General features: G+C 35.8%; 1 protein-coding gene across 1 annotated transcript in view; it reads right to left on the minus strand.

Annotated features, from left to right (window-relative positions):
• The window catches only part of LOC106792046, a 75,295-nt gene extending 59,135 nt beyond the window's left edge, over positions 1-16,160 (minus strand). Inside the window, exon 1 of the mRNA XM_014758158.1 lies at positions 14,189-16,160. Coding sequence (XP_014613644.1) covers positions 14,189-15,748 — 1,560 coding nt within the window. The 5' untranslated portion in view covers positions 15,749-16,160. The remainder of the gene's footprint in view (positions 1-14,188) is intronic.
• Positions 16,161-21,033: the final 4,873 nt, after the last annotated feature.

Below are 21,033 nucleotides of genomic sequence, written 5' to 3' on the forward strand. Positions count from 1 at the left end.
AAAAACGTGAGAGAATAATACGACACGGGATTCCAAAGACCAAAACGAGCTACTTCAATTCCTATATCGCATCTCGGTGTTACGAGGTCGATGCATTATAATTAAACCAACGGACCAGACATCGCGACGATTCCCATGGGTAGCTTACGGTGTGTGTGCTCTACGAATTGACCCGTATAATAGTAAACTTTCAATGGACGCGTAATTGCGATTTATTCAGCAATTAGTGCGAACGTTGTTGTAAACTTTCTTACACCTTCGATACCGGTCGCATCCTTATATCCATAAATTTCATCTAAGCTTGATTAAACAAAAACATATGATATTATCTTTATCGAACACTTTGTAACATTATTTAAAAGTATTGAGAGTTTAAGTAATTTCAAATGTTGCTCCGTCACAACGTTCTCGTTAAATAGACAAATGAATTTATGACGAAATTAACCTACTTTTTGACACACATGACTCATGTGTCATGATATCATTTATTGCCCAAAACACATGGGTACAATTGGAATTAATCATAGAATCACATTTTTTCTTTTTTTTCTTTTTTCAGATTCTAGTTTCATTTTATTCTAATTTCGTATTCTATTAATATCGTCTAATCTTATAACAGTGAATAATAAACAACGATATTGTAATGAGACTTTTGCCACGTTCACCATGGAAATAGAATTCGCTTGCGAGCACGCGTAAATGATAAGAGCTTATTCAACATCGAGGGGAGTGGGGGCGGGGGGGGGGAATCGTCTAACGAAGAAACATTTGCTTGCTAAGATATCGTTTGGGTCCGTTGACTTTCTTTACCGCGAAAATTAGTGCTGACTTTTAGGAACGTCACGCACGACGGCGTGCTTCACCGACAAAAGCTTTATGACCGTCTGGATAATTATGGAGTAGCCTTCGCGTATAATAACGTGAATCGTCGTTACATTAATAAAACGTATACGTGAATTAAAATCTCGTTTCTTCATCATTTTATAATTTTTTTTTTTTCCGCCCCCCCTCTTTTTTTCTTTCGTCTTGTTTTTTCTCTCCGGGTAAACTTGTTCGATGTCATTTGTATGAAAATAACTGCTGATCGAGACTGATGAATAATTATTATCAAATCGTTTTTGTTTTTATCCTTTATCGAGATATATCCTGATACGTTCGATGATGATGGGATATTTAAAAAACATCAAGATCGTAACATTCAAAATTGATGTCTCGTAGAGAGATGTAAATAGAAAAAGAAGAAAAATAGTAATGTTAATAAGACAAGTAAATGCCAGGAAAGAATTACGATGACAATTATCTAGATCCGAGGTAAAGTTTTCGAATAAATTTATACGAAGTATCCTCAGGAATGTTAGAGAGAAGATCGCGAAAATGTTATAGTATTGTGGTAGTAAATCTGCTTGATGGATACAGTAGTATGTTGTGTGTTGTATAACAAATAGCAAAGTAGTAGTATATTTTGACGCCAAGCCATTTCCACTTTGTATTCATCTTTTCCAACATCATTTGGAGCAACGTGCGCATGAGACACGTATCGCATTAATAAAATATACTCTGAGATTTTCATCGACCAATAGAAAACGTGCCTATAATTCATATCTATTCTTCCATCTAATTACATGGACATCTCATACCTATAATGTTTCACATTTTCAATAAACATATTAATTGCATTTAATGAAAATAAGAATCGCTTAACCAGCCATCGTTTATAATAATTATGGTCGTCTTGTCTTGTTATTCACGTGTGTAGGTATGATGACTTTTCTTTTATAATTTTCATTCCTTCCAACTATGAATTATTAACGCGAAATCACAAATAGGAATGAATAAATGCATGTGTTCTCTTTCGATGAACGATTAGATAAGGACCAGGAAACGAACGGCTCTCTAGTTTATGTCGATCGATGAATAAACAAAGTTATACGACTAGGAAAGAAACATTAATATTTGCAGCTCGTTAACGGCGACGTTTAAACGTATTCCGATAGAAATACGTCTTATGTATTTCATTAAATGTAGTATGCAATTATCCTGATGTATTGCCCATAGAAGTAACGCCTACGTTCATAGACGACGACGACAATGACGACGATGACGACGATGACGACGACGACGACGTATTTTCAAGGATTCAGAAAGTGATCGAAGGCGAAACTTTCTGTTTTTTATCTATTTTTGTTTGACTCTTAATAATTAATTCGTTAGTTTCATCATCGGTATATTTTTATACGATACAAACATACTTATGCGTATCTATATATATATAGATTATATTGGTGTACGTTAGAAAGTATAGATAAAATATTATTATTAAGTTATTAGGTCATTTTCGTGGAGGTGTAACATAAAACCGTAGGATAGTATCGTAACGAGTTCACAGGACGGAGCATAAATATTGGTTAGACGGTAGGAGAGGCACCCATAACCTGCGAGTATCATAAAGCGGTGAAGAGGGATTCGAAGAGTAAACAGACGTTGGAACATCTATGTAAACATATCGGGCAACTGTGTAAAAGAAACACGTGTTTTCCGAAACGCTTCTTCATGGCATCTCTCGAAAGTTATCTTTTATTTCTTTTTCTCCTTCTTTCTTTCTTTATTTCTTTCTTACAATTAGAAAAAAGATTTACGTGAAAATTGAGATGAGAGTAGAAACTTATACGTTTGGCAACCACGGCTATATCATTCACTAATTACATTAAGAGTATCCTTACGTCATCGGTAAATTAACAAAATTGCATCTTACTTACTTATATTTCTTTATTTTTCTTTTTCCTTTTTTCCCTTGAGAGAGGGAGAGAGAGAGTTTAGATTTATTTTATTAAAATTGAATGCTTACGAATCAAGTATACGAGGAGTTAGGTATAGTAAGTGTTGTTAACGCAATACATTTCAAAGAGACATAATATATGCTAGCACGATTTTCCTCTTCTAACGTGTTACGGTCGACGACTTCGTGGATCAAGAACAAAAGTTATTTTGGTAAGCAACGGGGTGGCTCTGCAGCTTTTCTCGGTAGCATCTTGAAAGTAAGTACTCATGGTAGATGAAATACCCGGAGCAATTATTTCATTGTTATTTTGGAGCATGAAAAATGATCTCAAGATATTTTGTTCCTTTATGCGTGGCGTATGAAATGTTAAAAAGGGTAGAAATTTTTGTCGATGAATATTATTAAAAAATTGTTCGATAACGTTATTATTAACGTCACGCAAAATCTTCGTGTAATTTTGTAATCGACGGTGATCGGCATCCACGAGATTATACATACATACATACGAGATATTTATTTTCACGTAAGAGTTTACTTTCAAAGGATTTAACAGCACAGCACAGCACAGCACAGCACAGAGATCAAATTCTGTGTTCATTCAAATATGATACACACGCATCAACGATTTGATACGATAAGAGATCGATTCGTATACTTATTTGATAACTTGCATACCGTTTTTGACGTTATATCGGTAGGCATATGCACTAATTATCGATCATTGGAATTATGGGCGCGGCTAATCAGCCGGTGCAAATTGTGCGAATTATGTCTGGAGAAAGAAGATCGTTGCAATTCGGTTTAAGTTCGTGGTATATAAATTGGCTCGTATGTGTGTGTCTCGTTTCTGTTGTATTAGTACTTATATATATATGTATACACACGTTCGTCCACGTTGTTCTGGATAATTGGTCTAACTGCCTTGCGACGAGGAGTATAAAACGAGACGAATAAATCATACTTTACGATGGACTTGCAAGACTCATTCCGATCAAAAAGCATAGCTCGAATAAACCTAAGCTTCTTCTTCGCGATTATTCTTCCCCCCGAGAACACATTCTTTAAAACGTAAATTCCAATGTTGAATAGTCAGCATGAGATTTTTTCTATGTTAAATACTCGACACCCCGTGTATGTTTTATATTATATTAGTTTTAAATAATTAACCATATATATAAAGGAATTATGTGTACTCAACGTTAATCTCAAAATTATTTACAATAAATGTTTAATGATTGATCCAAAAATTTCATCATAATTTATTACGATGACTAAACACTTCGATTCACTGGAATCTTCTTTTCGTTATTCGTTTTCTAATAAATTTTTGCGTTATGATACGAACGTTAGTAAACTATGAAGATAATTGATCGTAATTATACCTTATAGAAAATCGTTAAGTCCGTTCGTATCCGAGTGAACCTACGTAAAATGTTGAGATCTAATTTAAGTAGGCGTTGCAGCATCTCAACGATATCGAGTTATGAAAAGGATTATTAGAATATTAGGAACACCCACGCGTAAAAAAGGGGAAGAATGTTTATCATAAAATTAATTGCTCAATTTGCCTTTCCCAGCACTCAATTTTCTCTCTCTCTCTCTCTCTTATTGGCCCTTTTCTCATTCGATGCATAAAGCAAAAGGGCAATGAAAAAAAATTCTCAACACGCGACTCGTGGGTGTCCCTCGAATTTACGAGCACGGCCCTATTCATTAGCCCTTGTTATTAAACCTCGTCGTTCTCCTCGTTGGCACGGTTGCGCGCTATGATTCACGCCTACCGAATCTTTATCGCTCGTTAATTTTCTAAAAGGTCCCGAATGTTCCTTACCAACATGGTATTTCTTTCGAGAAGAGTTTAACACTTTTTATAAATCAAGCCTTTAGAAAGTTACGTGAATGATGACAGAAATATGCTGCTTGCCTTCTTATAATATTAAAATAGGATATAGATTTGTTATTTGTATCTTGTTTGTTATTCTAATGATTGAGATTTATATCTCGTTTTAAAGTTTGATAATATAATATTAAAGGAAAATTTGCATTAACGTCTTTCCGAGATTTTTTATTTACCGAATCATAATAATATAACTCGTTGCTGTAAGTTTTAATAAACTTTCTTTTCGTTTTTTTTTTTTTTTATAACTACGTTTGAAATAATATCTTATCAAAGTATAGGCCGGTGTCTTGCAAATACAGCAATGTGAGTCATTTCGTAAATGCGATAGATAGTTCATTATGGTAGAGACAGGATACGAAGGAAGAATATCTGTAGAAAATTAATGAAAGGAAAGTAGACACTCGCTCGTATTCCGTACAGGGTTTGATTGATGTTGAAAGTAGTAGGGGTAACGGGCAATAGATTAGATAAACCGTATCGTTAATGAATGTTAAGGCGAATGTGCAAATGTTTAATATTAGATTACGTGCTTCCTCGTAATTTATTACACGTATGTTGTATATACACATATACGCATTTATATGTTAATTACATGTATCACTTAGAAGAATCGTGTATTCTGAATCATCTTTCAACGGAAAGAATAATAAGAAAATATATATTATTGTTATCTCTTTTAAGAATTTTTTATCCTCTTAACAAAAAGAAGAAAAAAAAAAAAAAATAAGAAAAACACCTGGGTACAATGTACTGTATCGTATGTTAACGAAGAATTACGCAAATTTATTTTACCTTGACACAGTTTAATTCTCGTTCCAACGAAAATTACTTTATCGCGAAATATAATCTTTTCTCTATCGTATTAGCGAATAGTTTTCTAATTGAAAATAGAAAAAAAAAAATAGAAGGATAATGCGTGTGATGGAGACCGCGGCGCCAAAGAAATTGATTTCTTAGATAATTAACGTAAGTCAAATACATTGTTTCCTTTTATAATATAATATTGGGTTGGCAAATAAGTGCACTTGTGGTTACTTTAATCAAAATCTACGGGTTCCCAGGGGACCTCTCTTTCTTTCTATTTCTTTTTATTTATCCACACTCACTTAGTTGCCCACCCAATATTATCAAGGTTTCGTAACGTTTGTTAGATTCGTGCGAGTTGCAATTGGCGTTATTGCGTTCCTTGTAAATAATAGTGTACCAATTCGAAGAGATACGCCTAGTTGTATTTGACTGATGAGAGAATGTGAGAATAGAATTCAAGATTTCTTCATGATTCAATCAGTTATCTTTGATTGACCTCTCGTAGAATCTTTTTTTCCCTATTTTAATAACACTTTTTCATTTTTTTTTCTTTTTCATTCCATATAATATCTTCGTGTCGACACATCTCATTAAAACTTAGTGAAAGCAAACTAAAATGTCACAGCAATTTTATATTAATACTTCTGAAGGATAATTTTATTTCCGGATGATTCCTCACGGTAACGAAACGTGAGTAACATCGAAATCGTTGCAAATGATGTAGAAATTCTAAGAATTTGGTGATCTTCCACATCGATTATTGACAATACTATTATTCATTTCTTTGTTAACAGTTGGACATCTAACTGTTAATCCGTCTAGGATACGAAACGTCACACGAGATCGTAAAATTAAATCCTTTCCAATCGTTGCAACTTAACAATTCTTTCTTTACTTTTTATAACTCTTACGAAAAATACCTTAAAATATTTCATTTCAATTCGTACGATAGGAAATAATTAATCTTGTTTGAAAAAAAAAGACTACGAAGAAACGTTAGGAAAAGAATACAAAAAAAAAAGAAAAGAAAGAAATTATTCATAATTGAATTTCGTATTATTTCAATATATTAACCAATATCATTCTCAGAAACGAATCTTATCTCGACTATTAAATCATCGAGATAATGTTCGTCATGAAAAAGAGAGAATAGAGGATAACGTTATACATAGTTTCTTAATCGTATCGTACGAAAAAGAAAAAAGCAAAAATAAAAAAAAAAAAGGAATACCACTTTATCGCGTGTAAGCAAATTTTCTCACAACGAAGATTCGTCTCTCGTGTTGACGATAAAATGAGTAACATCGTGGTGAATATTTTTTACAAAAATGCAACATACAAGCGGGATCAACGAGGTCGCAGCGATGCGTGTTTCCATAGAACAACCGGATTATTGAAGATGCTTGAAGATACAAGACGAACGGGGAAAAATATTTCAAGGGAGAGAAAACAAATAGGGGGGAAAAAAAAAAAAAAGAAAACAAAAAATAATATTGAGAAGGTTTATAAAGGTTGTTGTTGAGATTCTGATAATGCCGGACACCCATTTAGATCGTGGCACGCGCGAAAGAACGCGTTTACTCTAAGGCAAACAGGTCCTCCTTTTTCTTGAACAATTTTTTTTTGTTCTCTTCTAACGTTGCGTCCCATCTTATAACGTTCCTCCGATCGAACGAGTGAAAAGGAAAGAGAAAGAAAGAGAGATTCTTTTTATAATGACTTCATCCCCTCGTCGTAAACATTAACTCTCATCTAAAGCTACGTTGGTATTTGCGATGGTAGTAGTGTAACATGTTATTTAACCGATCGCGCCTTTCACGGCCGCAACTTTCCGTAAAGGAGAAATTACACTTATAGCTTCAACGTACGTTCTTTCTTTCCTCAGAGGAAAAGATTTTTAATGGAAAACGATCGAATCTTTCGATTCCGGTTTAATGATTAAATTGTTAATATAAACAAAATTAATGTTAGATAAATTCTCTAGATCTGTAATAATAATCTTTGTGAAAAAGTATAATATGTATTAAACGTAAATACGCATAGAAATGAGAGTGTTTCCGTGTTATTTGTTGGTTATATTTAGTTTATCGTCGTAGCAAAGATTGTTGGAACTACTCCAAATGGGCAATTGGAATGACCCTAATTCCCGGATTTGTTCGAGTCTCGTGATATCGGTAGTCTACGATCGCGAAGGATAAATATAATCGATACACGCTCTAATAATAAGTGAATAACGATAAGAGATCATGCTAAATGTGGAAAACTTGGAAAAGATTCGTCGAAGGCCAATATCTGTTACGTTAGTTTGAATTGGTTATTTGCCAGAGGACTAAATGTTAACGCTTATTAAAATGACAGTGATTCAGTTAGTCTCAGGTTACGTTTAATAAGTCGTCACCGAGGGATAGATAATTTCATTGGATTATATCTAATCGTTCTTATCAAATTTAACTAATGCAAATTCAAAAAAAAATAAACTTATTCTATATTCGCGTACTTGAGTTGTGATTTGTTTACGATAAGATTAACGAGCAAATATTTTGTGACTCGTTGTTTATTAATACGATTTTTAAAAAGTTTCTTTAATCAGCTACGATTGGTGGTTACTCGTAAAAATGTAGACCGAAGGAGGATACAAAAAAAAAAAAAAAAAAGCGAGCGAGATTGCTCGTTAACGAGAACCGTCTGGAGATTTCATTTATGCTTTACAATAAACTCCCCCTCCTCCTCCCGGGGGCCTTGATGAAATTGATTTCTTTGGCGTCTTCTTTTTAAAAAAAAAAAAAAAAAAAAAAAAAACACGCATGCATACACATATTTGAAAAATTTCCAGACGAGAGTATTCTTGATAGCGCCTTGGGAGCTAAGAATTTGCACTTCAAACGATGTTCCAGGAATTAATTAGCCTGTAGTACTCATTTTAATAATACTTGGCCACGCACAAGTGTTCCGGGAGCCCTAATGAACTTTGGCAATTAACTCGTGACTCACCGATTTGCATTAACGTCAATTCTTACAAGACGTTTGCAAACGTTTCCCCCCCCCCCCGCCTGCCGCCCCCCTACTTTTTTCCTTTATTTCAATTAGTAATTCATTGTAAATGTTTCACGTTTTCTCGGAACGATTGGATTGTGTAAAGAACATTCGAACAAAATCAAATATCTGTCTTATTTCTTTGTGATTATCTTGTCTCGTGGAGAAAGTAGTCCATGAATTAAGCATCATTATAATCGGCTATCGATTTAAAAAGTAACATTTTTATAAGAAGACCTTTTTTGAAAGTCGTCCCCAAAACAACCACGCATATACTACCAGTGTGACTCGAACAAAGTGAAAACTTATTTTGATTTAATTTATAACTCATTTTAAAAACACTCTCTGAAGACACGAAAACCGGTTACGGTATTGGACTTTCATAAAACAACTGATTCGACGATGACAAGTGTTATATATACAGGGTGTCGAAGAATTCAACGAACGTACTTGTTTATAAGAATGACTTTTTAAATACTAACGAAATTGGTTGTTAGAACAAAGAGTTATGTGGAACAGAGATAAGAAGAACATACTTCCAAGAGTCTGAGTTATTTTAGTCGATTCTTTAATTAGCTATTACGCACATGACTCTTTCTCTCTTTTGCGATTTGTCCTTACAAATGGTATCGTCATCTCGACAGTGAATCATTGTCCAACTCTACGGATAACCCAGTCTTTTTGATGTTTTCCGATCGTTAATCATCTTTTTGCTAACTTCGTTATTGTCAAGGGCTTCCCAAGTGGGCGTTAGTAGATACAAAATTTACAACAAAGTTTCTATTTATTTTCGTACTTTTTCTTCGACATATTTATTCCTAACATTATATATTACTTGTGTAATTATTTGTTTTTGTTTAATTTCCTCGCGGTTCCCCTCTCTATCACGCATTGCGAAAGAATTGAAATTATTCTGGAATAAAAAAAAATTATAAAAATGTATGATATACGAAAAACGATGAAAATCATAGGCGGCATCGATAATTTCAGTAAATTTAGAAAAGAATTACGGTCCTACGCGATAGAAATGAACTTCAGTTACATATGTGAAATTCGAAGGGCCGTATCTTGACATGTTCATGAGTACAAGGGTGAATTTTATGCTCGCGGTAACGAGCTTCTGTGGCCAAGCTCGATGGTATTTATGGGGGTTCCTCTCACGGTCAGGTGGTAAAGTCGTTTTCTTGATACTTCAAGAGAAGAAAGCGTTTCGGCGAAAGGGAGATCTTGAATAGGAAGTATTAAAAAAGGGCAACGAGAGAAGCTGAAAGATATGGAAGGGAGACACGGTACGTGCTCGTCGTTTAACGTAAACGATTATTCCACGAAGTTTATCAAATGTTTATCGTCCAGAGAGAGAGAGAGAGAGAAATTGCGAACGAACGATCGATTTCCTTTGGGTCGATTATAAATTGAGATTAAATCGAGATAGAGTTCGAAGTTAGATGCCACTTGTAACTCAACCGAATAAATCCTTTTCTTAAACGTTTTAAGAGCTTTCCCATGAACTCTTCGAATAAACTTGAAAGTATTTTTGTGTATAATCAAATTAAACAAGAATTTGAAGAATAATCTTTTACACAAGACTATAACATTCGATCTGAATGAAATTGATGTGATTAACAATCGATTAGAAATACCGTGGATCGTTCGTAGAAACGGATCGTACGCTAAATAATAGTGCGGCATTCAAAGAGGATCGTTACGAACGAGAACAATCGGTCTAATCGTAAAATAATTCTTAGGATCGACATTACCCAATTAGAATTTTTATGATACGCGGAAGCTGGACTAACAGGTGGTATATAATTAGAGTTCGTTGAACGATAAAAGCTGTGTGCCATTCCATTCGACTTCGACTTTTTCTATCTTCAAAGATATTAGATCGCGTTGTGCTGAAGGTGAGATTAGAAAAGTGAAAAGGTAGATTATTATACGGCTCATTTTATCAGCTATTAACACCTCTTGCTAAGAGAGCGTTATCGTTCTCTTAGCAACCTGTTAATTCGTTAACGAGGAACATCTACATATATATGTATACGCAAACATCGAAAGATAATTTATGTATGTAACCATGTAAGAAAGTACACATAGAAGATGAATTTGCCTTTAGAAGAGGTCACAAAATTTTCTTTTAGGCTAGGCTAGGTTAGGTTATACTAGGTTAAGCTAGGTTAAGCTAGGTGAACCGGATGCTGAAAGTCACAGCGAAGGCACTGTTGGTTCCCATAAAACTTGGTGAAACATGATACCCCGAGGGACTTCTTTCTTGAGCAAGTTAACGATTATCTTTTTGATATTAACATCGAGTTCCGTGATAGCGAAGGGATTGTCAAGTACTACCATACAGAAGGCATGTTTGGATAAGCTAAGTTTCATCAGATTAATAAGATAATCTTCTCAAATGAGATGCTGTTTGTTCGTTCGTTCGTTCGTTCGTTCGTTTGTTTATTCGAATTTCTAAGAAGACGATTATTTTTTCTTTTTCTTTTTTTCGAGACTGATGACCTAAACATTATTATCTTTGATGTCTGTGCTTTAATATTATTCATCTTTTGGGTGGGCTATTATAAAACTCTTTCGGATTGACGAGCTAATCTCCGTTGCCATTGAGTTTCTTGTTTTCCTTAATTTCTAAGAAAACGATCATTTGATTTAACATCGATGACCCAAAAAAAGGTTAATTCCAGTCAGATATTACATTTGACATCCGCTTTGGGCGATAATTTGTAACAAATCCTATTACGCGCTTTCGCTCGTTAAGGATATATGTTGTGTTTCTAAATGATGCACTGAGCACGTGGAGACTGTCCGTTATCTCGCTGAGATGAGCCATAATCGAATTAAATGCTCGTCGGGTTTTGTACAAACGGACAACTGTACGTACGGCTTGTCTCGAGTTCTCGGATAGGAATAAGAAGATCCTTGATAAAACGAGCATGGGAAAAATAGTGAAATTCTCACGATTGAAACAGTTGAAAGTTCTACGCTCGATGACAAAAAATTTGAAGAAAAAAAAGAAAAGTATAAATATATATTCAATTCGTAAATCTTTTTTGATTTCAGTTTGGAAGATCATAAAAGAAAGAGGATCTTTAATCTCCTCGAATAGGATTCTGCTATATAATCGCGTGTCAGGAAAAGTTTATCGTTCTCTTTGATCCCGCGGCATAGAACTTGCATGGATTTTACGGTGCAAGAGACCAGCACGTGGAATTGCTCAATTACGCGAGACTAACAATCCCCTTGCTACGTCCTCCTCGGTAAAAGAGGCTTTAAGCTTTACAATGGAACGTGGCGGGTTTTACCTTTGTAAATTATCAGAAAAAAAAGAAATGGTTGAAAGCGTTCTAGACGATGGACGTTGTCGATTACCTTTCGAATCGGCAAAAGGCTACCGGCAAAATAATCATTGAACATTGATTGAATTATTCTTTTATGACATTATATTTTTTTTTCTATATATAAACTCAATGAATTATTTTAAACAAAAATATTCCAAAGAAAAATATTGAATTTTTATTACCAGACGATTCGTATTTTGAATAGATGGAAAAAAACAAATCGCTGCCGAATCATATTTTTGTCGAATACTATTTTTATACGATCCCCCTGTTCCGCTCCCTGCTCAACCCCCACTACGTCATGATCTCTCGTCGATCTCGTCAGATGGAAGTTACTTTTTCTCATGGCAGCTTACGACAACACGAGCCGGTAGTACATTCCCGAAATTACTTTCCGCCTTATTTTCATTGAACGATCCGTAACATCTGTGTCCTAAACTGTTTTAGGATGCAGAGAAGAGAGGCCGCTTCTTGACGTACGCAGAAAGCGTTCCTCCATCTATTTACAGGATGATCGAGCAAACACAAAGATGTGCATGTAGAGAAAAGGACAAAGAAGTAGAAGAAGAATAAAAAGAAGAAGAAAAAAAAAAAGAAAAAGAAGAAGAGAAAGGAGTTTTTGGTTGTAGGCTGAGTAGACTGACTATATGCTTCTTTGGATCCACAAGGAAAGATATGGCGAATGTTCATTGGCTTTGACGAAGGAGGACGAAAATAATCTTTGAAATTCGCGCTCGTTAATCAAAAGACTCACTCTAACCTTTTTTTTCATTTTTCTTTCAACCCTAAATTCGTAGAATTCTTTTTATCCAACAATTCGTATCGATCATTTCAAAATGATTATTACTATTATCTCGCAATGTCAATAATTATACATTCATAAAACTAAATAAATAAAACTCTTATTTTTTTGTTACATTAGATTCACATGCACAATATTAGATTTAATCAAATGTATAATAATGCACGTGATAGAAATTGAAATTCATTCATTGATGTTACCAACTAGCGTAGAAACAAAGTTCATCATCGGCTATAGTTAACAATGTTTCCTAGTACTCGTCCATTAGTATAACACAAGTACCAGAATAACAATCAGAGTGAATGGCGCGTTTGGCAATGAAGATTGGCGTACTAGGAACATCGTTGATGAATTTAACCGATTTTCCGAAAGATTTTCAACAGTTAAAGACTAGGTATCTAAGTACGTTTTATTCAAGGATAATCTAATCTTAGGTGATGAAAGAAAGAAAGAGAGAAGCCACCAACGTCGCGACGAATGCAAATACGAAGTCGTTAATAATGTTGGTAAGAACGTCGTAGATTTGAAACAGTTCTCGGAACTAGAGTACTTAACGAATCTCAAGAGAGAGAAAAAGAGATAGAGAAAGAGAGAAAGAGAGGGTTTTCGATAAGCATGGTTTGCTTCGTCGTAAGCAGCAAGACTGTTGTAGGTGTCTGACGCGATTCACGGTCCGTGGCGAATAGCACTGCCAAGGACGATCCAAAACGATCTTCTCGAGTGCAACAAGATAAAAAGAGAAAGAGAAACAGAGAGAAAAGTGGTGGTGGTGGTGGTGAGGGGGGGGGAAGAGAGAAAGAAAGAGGTGGTTTGTCTGTTGCGTTGCATCGTGAAAGTCGATCACGAGATCAGCCGTGCGAGACCGAGAATCGCTGAAGGGTAACGTCGCATACACCCTCGAGGTCTCGAAAGAATGCGAACGTGCGAAATTACCAGCTTCAACTATGCGATTCAACGTGATTGCTTCGTACAGATTCCTCCCATTTGTGAATCATTTTCAAGATATCCTTCGAGTTATCTTTATCGTGGATTTATGTATCGATAAGAGTTCATTAAAACGATAGGTGTGATTTGAAGTTGGAATCTTTAGGATCAACATGATAGATGTTTATCCGATCGGTTAGACGTCTTATTGACAGAGTCGATGTCCCACCTCGTGTGGATATAACATTCTGATATGAGCTTATCTTTCAAGGCCGCGATCTTAGATCGTTGCCCTTTTTCAAGGATACTCGGTGAAAAGAAGAAAGAATCGATACTACGATGGAAATCGTAGTGGTCATCGCTAAGATCGGGATCTTTCCCTCGCCAAGGTCATTTAATAGGAAGAAAAGATTTCTATCTGTGTAGGCTCGATTTGCGGTTTCTCGTGGGCGCAATTTACAAATGATTTCGGATTAGATAGGTGCTCTTCGTTGAAAACTATCATAGGTTTTTTCATACGGTTTAGAAATAAACAATTGATTTTTTCTCGTTTAGTCGAATTTAAATTTCAATGAATACGTTAAGAATATTAGACTGACCGTGTTAGTGACGTCCGATTGCATGCCGGAATCATCATCGACGCCGGCCTTGATGAGATCCTCCTCCTTTTCGTTGTCCTCGGTGTTCAAATAGTCATCGTATTCCTGCTCGAGACTCTTGGTCTTTGCTTTTCCAGAATGCTCGTCATCGTCTTTAACCACGACACTGATCACGTTCTTCGTGGGTTTACGTTCGATCTCTGCACTCGCGGACTTGATCATCGAGACTCTCATCATATCCACAACCTCCTCTCCCTTAGACGGCTTTTTATTTACAAGATAACTGGACGCGCTGGTAACGTAAGAAGAGCCGACGACCTTCGGACGAGTAAGATTTCTGGATCCGCTGTTGTTGCTGTTGTAAGATACGCGCAAGGGATACTTTTCTATACCAACGTTCCTGTAATCCCTTTTAACCGTCGGCTTTGCCGTACTCGGATCCTCTGACGTTAGTCTTCTGATGATATCGTCGTAACTGTTCAACGGCGGCTTATTTTCGTTTTTATAAAAATCGTTATCGAGTTCCTCATCAGTATCAACATCATCGTCGACATTTCCAGTCCCGTCATCCTCTTCCTCTTCTTTCTCGGCTTCCTTCCAAATATCATCCTCCTCTTCATCTTCTTTCTCACTCTCGACGTAATCCTCTAAGATTCTCTCGGTCAAGTTCGTTCTCCTTCTCCTTTGATCTTCCAGCCTTAATTTTCTCGTACTATCGAGGTCGATGCTAGTAGGATCGTAGAATTTCTTTACGTTACGATAACCAATCGAACTTTGCCTGTTACCTCTCCAATCTCGTCTCCAATTGTTCCTATGTTTCTTGGAATTTCTCCAGGGTGAATAGGACGAAGAGGAATAATGATTATCGGTACGATCGGTATCGTCATCGTAACGTCGCGCTGACCTTTCCTCTTCCTCCTCGTCGTTTTCCTCGCTAAAATCATCGCGAAAAGTTTCGCGGTTTCTCGAATAACCACTGCCTCCTCCGACCCCGTCTCCACCACCACCGCCACCACCTCCTCCTCCTCCTCCTCCTCCTCCACCTTCTCCTCCAGCTGTTCCCCTGTGCCGGTTTCTACCGAGTCTTTCTAATCTTGACCTGTGACGATTCTTCCAATTATATCTCATCGAAATCCGACGTTTCTCCTCATCGTGATACCAACCGTAATAATTTTCACGATGACGTCTTGGATATCTCGATTCGTATATTCTTTCCTGATAATTTTTCCCTCTCGATCTAGGATATAACCTTTCCTCGTAAGACCTTATACCATCGTAATCCTCATCGTCACCGTCATATTCATCATCGTCTTGTCGTGAATCCTCATTTATATCGTCGTATTCGTCGTAATCCAATTCTCGTGACCAACTCGATGACGATCGTCTGTCAACCGGCTCGTGATGATTCCTTCTGCTAATCGACGTTTCATGCCTGTGTCTGTGCCGATGTCTTCTTGGCTCGAGAGAACTATCCTCGCGATGATACCTAGATTCAACCGCGAGTAATCCGTACGCCATAAGCAATACCAACAATAATAATAATCTCCCGTCGCGCGTCATTTCGTCTACCTAAAGATCGATAACACCAGCTTAGCTAGGATAGGTTACATCATCGGCAACATTATCGTCATTTACAAATCACATCCACCCACCCTCCTACGATGATAACGTCCTTCCTTACTTCCTTCTTTTCTTTTCTTTTTTTCTTTTTCTTTGTTATTTTTAACAAAAAATTTCCCTATGATCAGGAACACATGACCGTCGTCGTCGTCGTCGTCGTCGTCGTCTTCTTCTTATTAATACAGATCCACGCACGATCACTCTGACGATCTTTTATCCACGATCGAGACATCAGTCAACAAAACACGTGGCTACCGGCGAACCGATTTTAGCCACAAATATTATCTAAGAAATAATTCATTAACGATCTTTCTTATCGATTCTCTATTCTCCTTTTATTTATATTATATTATATTCTAATATATTATATTTTTATATTATTATTATTATTATTATTTTTCAAATAAATATTAATTATAAAAAAATGTTTTCCCTGTTTTTTTTCTTTTTCCCAAAAGTTCAGCTTAAATTAATTTCATTCGTCGCATGATAAAATATTATTTCTCTGTGATTATTATTATTATTGTTTCTTTCATCGATCTCATAGCAATTTGTTAACAACGGGCAAAATATAGTTCGATGATCTTTTACAATAGAGATTCTTGAACCCATTCGATCTTCGTTAGATCTTCTTCGACGAGTGGAAGGATCTGACGTGTGTATGGGTCCTAGTCTTGTCCTACGTCAGAGTGTACGTCTACGTTTATCGTTTCTGTTTTGTATTTGTATTATTATTATTATTTGTATGTTCGACCTATCGATTGTATCCAAGACTCGAATCGTATCTCGCGGACCGAATGTCGCGGTCGACTGAGGCCAACCGAAGCGGCCGGCAGCCTAAGAGATCGCGGGACGCACTGCGCATGCGTGCGTATATTCGTCCCCCGTCTCTCTCTCTCTCTCTCTCTCACTCACTCACTCTCTCACTCTCTTACTCTCTCTCTTTCTCTCTTTCATCTCTTCTCTTCTCGAATCTTCCTCTCCTTCACAGCCACCACCCCCTCCTACGCTTTCTTACTCGTCTCTCCCTAGAGACTTTATCTCCACCAGAGAGGAAGAAGAAGAAGAAGAAGAAGAAGAAGAAGAAGAAATGTTTCAGGGAAGAAACCACAAAGAGAGTCTCTTCATCTTTCTCTCTTTCGGCAAAGGATAAGAAGAAGAGTAGGAGGAGGAGGAGGAGGAGGAGGAGGAGGAGAAGGAACAGGGTTGAAATATGAACAACTCTCTTTTCCTTTTCGGCGCCAAACTCGATCTCGTTTTCTTATTTTCTTATATTTTTTGTATTTTTAATACGAACCAGTCATGTTATGTTAAATCAATTTACTTCGCGGAATGATGAATTAAAATGGATACAGTGGTTACATCATTTATTATTGTATTGTTCTTAGTTTAATTGATGCTTTAAGTTTGATTATTATGGACATTGTGTGTGTGTGTTCTTTTTAATATTATAAGTTAACACTTTATTTATGTATATAATATATATTTTATGTGAAACACGTCGGCCCTTTTAATGATATAAAAGAATGAGTTATAATTAATAAGTAGAAACGTTGTTTCTATCGTTCGGAATTTTTAATTTTTACAAAACAGATATACATCGATTCAATTGTAAGAAATAAATATAGTGTTACGAATCGATCGTAAAAATTTGACAATACTATAATAACATTCTAAATGAATTAAAAAAAAAAAGTTAAATTAATCGTTTTGATTTGTGCACAAGCAAGCATATAATAATAGATTGAAAATTCGTTAAAAGGGTCCAATGTTATTTTATTTTCAATACGTTCTAACATTGTCGCATTTCTATTAGCATATCTTTTGCCGAGTTGAACAACGGTTATCTTTTCTTTATGGTACAACCTATGTAAAAGACAATGGATAGAATTTCTCGTAAGAGAATCGTAAGTTATTACGATGACATGGGCGTTTCGGGGTAGGACTTTGACAAGGTATTTCCCTTTCCTGCACACCTGTTTCCTTATTAACTTTCTAATGATACTACGTAAATAGGAATAAAACGATACCAACGGTGGAAAAATACTTCCGTGCGGTGACTCGTAATGCGTCTCTTCTCTCGTAAGAGAGAGAGAGAAGAGTGGAGTAAAGTGAAAAGAAGAGGAGTGAAGAGGAGAGGAGAGGAGAGGAGAGAAAATATCGCGTAGCTTTCGTATAAATATATACTTGTAGTGGTGACTTCGCTGCCAGACGTTTCTACGTGACGCGCAGGATTTTCTGCAAGATCCCTTCCAACGGGGAGTAAAGAAGGAAGAATAAGAAAAAGATACGTTGGTGGAGGAGGAGAAGAGGAGAAGAGGAGGAGGAGGTGAGGTTACGCAGTGGAAAAATAACCATGGTGTATTAAATGCGAGAAAGGAAACGAACGAGCGAACACGTCGAGAACGAAAGTTTGCGATAATTGTACGAAGTGATCCGTGAGATGAATCGTTTAATCACGTTCAAACGATCCAAGTTTTACATTTTTTTTAGCAATATTTAAATATAATCTAATGATATATTTATATAATATTTCTATAAATTCATCTAATAGATAGTTATAGAAAATCCTTTTTTTTTATTCGGTTTTAAACGTAAGATATGATTCGTTGAAAATTGTCTAACATTTCATTAGTAATATATATTTGAGATAAAAAAAATGTTTCATTAGAAACTTATATACTTGAATAGATTTGAAAATATATTAGAAGAAAAATGGAGAAAGAGAGATCAGTTAGAATGTTACAATGGGATATTTTTTTCTTGTTGAAAGAGCTAACTACGCGAGTAGTTTCGATTTTAACGAGGACGTAAGGGCAGGACTGGCCAACCGACTGACCGGTCGTCCTTTTGGATTCTCCATTCACTTTCGTGTCGCCATTCAGAGACGTCTCGACGTCGGCGGGCCCAAAATCTCGGCCGCGAACTAAGAAAGAGAAGAATGAATAAAGAAGAAATGAAGAAGAGGAAAGAAAGAGTGAGAGAGAGGGAGAATAAGTAAAGAAAGATAGGATCGGTAGTGCGTGCTCGACGAAGTGGAGGACTGGTTCTTTCGTTCTGCAAACGGAGCTCGTGTCGTCGTGCTTTTTGTCGCCCTTTTAGGCTGGACACCGATAAATAAACACGCCTGTTTCTCCACCAAGAAAGATGGCTATGTCCGATTCGAAATCTCGATATCTTTTCTCTCTCTTTCTTTTCTTTTCTTTTTTTCTTCTTCTTATTCTTCTTCTTCTTTCTTTTTTATTCTTCTACGATTTGTCCCGAAGTTAACGTTGTTGCATCGTCACTCGACCCTTTTCTCTTTCTTTCTTTCTTTCTTTTTTTCTTTATTTCATAGCACGACAGGAAGTTGTACACCACGAGGAAAGGGAAAAGAAGGTGGAATTACACAACATTCGCTACCGCCTTTCGATACCTTTTTTCTCCTCGACACCCCCCGAGAAAGAAAGGAAAAAAAAATAAAAGCATCGAGATAAAAACGTTCCAACCACCGTTCGTGTCATTCTTTTATCGATCGACTGTCTCGATTAATCTTGAGCAATACCGATATTCCTTCCAGTTCTATCGTTTAGTTAGTATACTTTGTTATGTATTATTTAATAATATAAAGAAAGAAATGAGTTAGAGATGACGTGACAAACAAAAATTGGATGAATACTTGTTGAACATCTTTAATTAGTGTATAAATTTGTTATTAAAAATGAAAGTCGTAAGATATTCAAAATCTGTTTTGATGTTAGTCCCATTAGCCTAAATTATGGGAATAAGTAATTAGTCGAAAAGTTGTTGAACGGGACAGATTAATTAAAGATAAAGACTCGTAAGGTACATGTATATATATGTTATGAGCATGTGGAATTCAAACGTTCATCGCGAGAACGCTTGTAATCATCCTGTCAGATTAATGAGCCGAGATCTCTAGCAAGGTGAGAGAAAACTAGCTGATAAATAATGACTCGTGAATACGTTCCGTTCGTTTAACGTGAAATTATCCTTGGCTCTCTTACGTGTTTCTACGAATTCGATGTTTATGTATTCAACTGTTCGCGTAGAATATTACGTTAATTGTTAAATTGATAATAGACTATCATTGTTTCTAATGTCACGAATACGTAACAATTATTATTTCTTGGGGGGGAACAACTAGGTACTACATGTACCTATATACGCGTGATTATACGTTAAATTTTATTCCATGTAAATTATTATGAAATAAATTATATGCCATAGAGAATAGTTTTTGGTAAGAATAGATGTCATATTTAAGTAGATTTTCTGTGCAGAACTTGTAGCTCCCGATACGCACGGGATTAACCGAATATATTCGTGAACACGAAGGGACATCCGTCATGCGGATTTAGGTTTAAAATGTTGCCCGCTTTCATGCCAAGATTTGTGCTCAAAGCACCGATTTGTTCCACTTGGAAATGCTTCCTCGGCTATTGCCACGAATATCTATCCTGTCCATCGTTTCAAGTTTTCCGCGTGTTTGAGTAAATAAGAAAAGATTTTACTGAATGATCGATCAATCCCGTTGTTTCCTCTTGTTACAATTTTCTAATCATAGAAATATATCAAGAATACGTGAACCGTATATTGGAGATAGTAAAAAGGAGGATAGTTTTGCCTTTCTTTTCACATTTCTTTGTTTTTTCTTTTTTCTTTTCTTTTTTTCATTTTAATATTTTTGTCTTTTTTCTTTTTCAATAAACGCGAACATTCTCAATAGATTGACGGAAATTATTAGGTGAGAAAAATAATGTAAACTAATCTATCGTATCGTACGTTGACACTTCCGACATCGATGTTAACGTCTCTTTCGTTCTAGTTCAAAGAAGGTTATCAACGAAGATTAAGTTCTTAGGCCTACGCAATGATAGATTCGTCTTCGAAATTATTTTCTATTCATTATGATCCCTATACAATTATTATTCGTATTAAATCAATTCATGGAATTTCTGACGAAAAATTTAGAAATACTAATTATTATTATTCTATCGCGAGTTCGTTTAGTTTTAATTGTTCTTTTTTTTTTATCTCTTTTTCTTTTTCTTTACGATAATCAAGAAGATTAAAGAGTTGGGCAAGGGATAGACCAATCAAGTTTTTGCTCGAATCGGAAACTTAATTGCGATCGTTGGAACCTCGACCTTTTTTTTTTTTTTTTGATTTTTTTTTCTACAAAGAAAATGAAAGAAAGAAAGAAAGAAATAAAGAGAATGAAG

This window comes from Polistes canadensis, unplaced genomic scaffold (genome assembly GCF_001313835.1).
Source record: "Polistes canadensis isolate GaletaPanama2010 unplaced genomic scaffold, ASM131383v1 scaffold_8, whole genome shotgun sequence".
Taxonomy (NCBI): Eukaryota; Metazoa; Arthropoda; class Insecta; order Hymenoptera; family Vespidae; genus Polistes; species Polistes canadensis.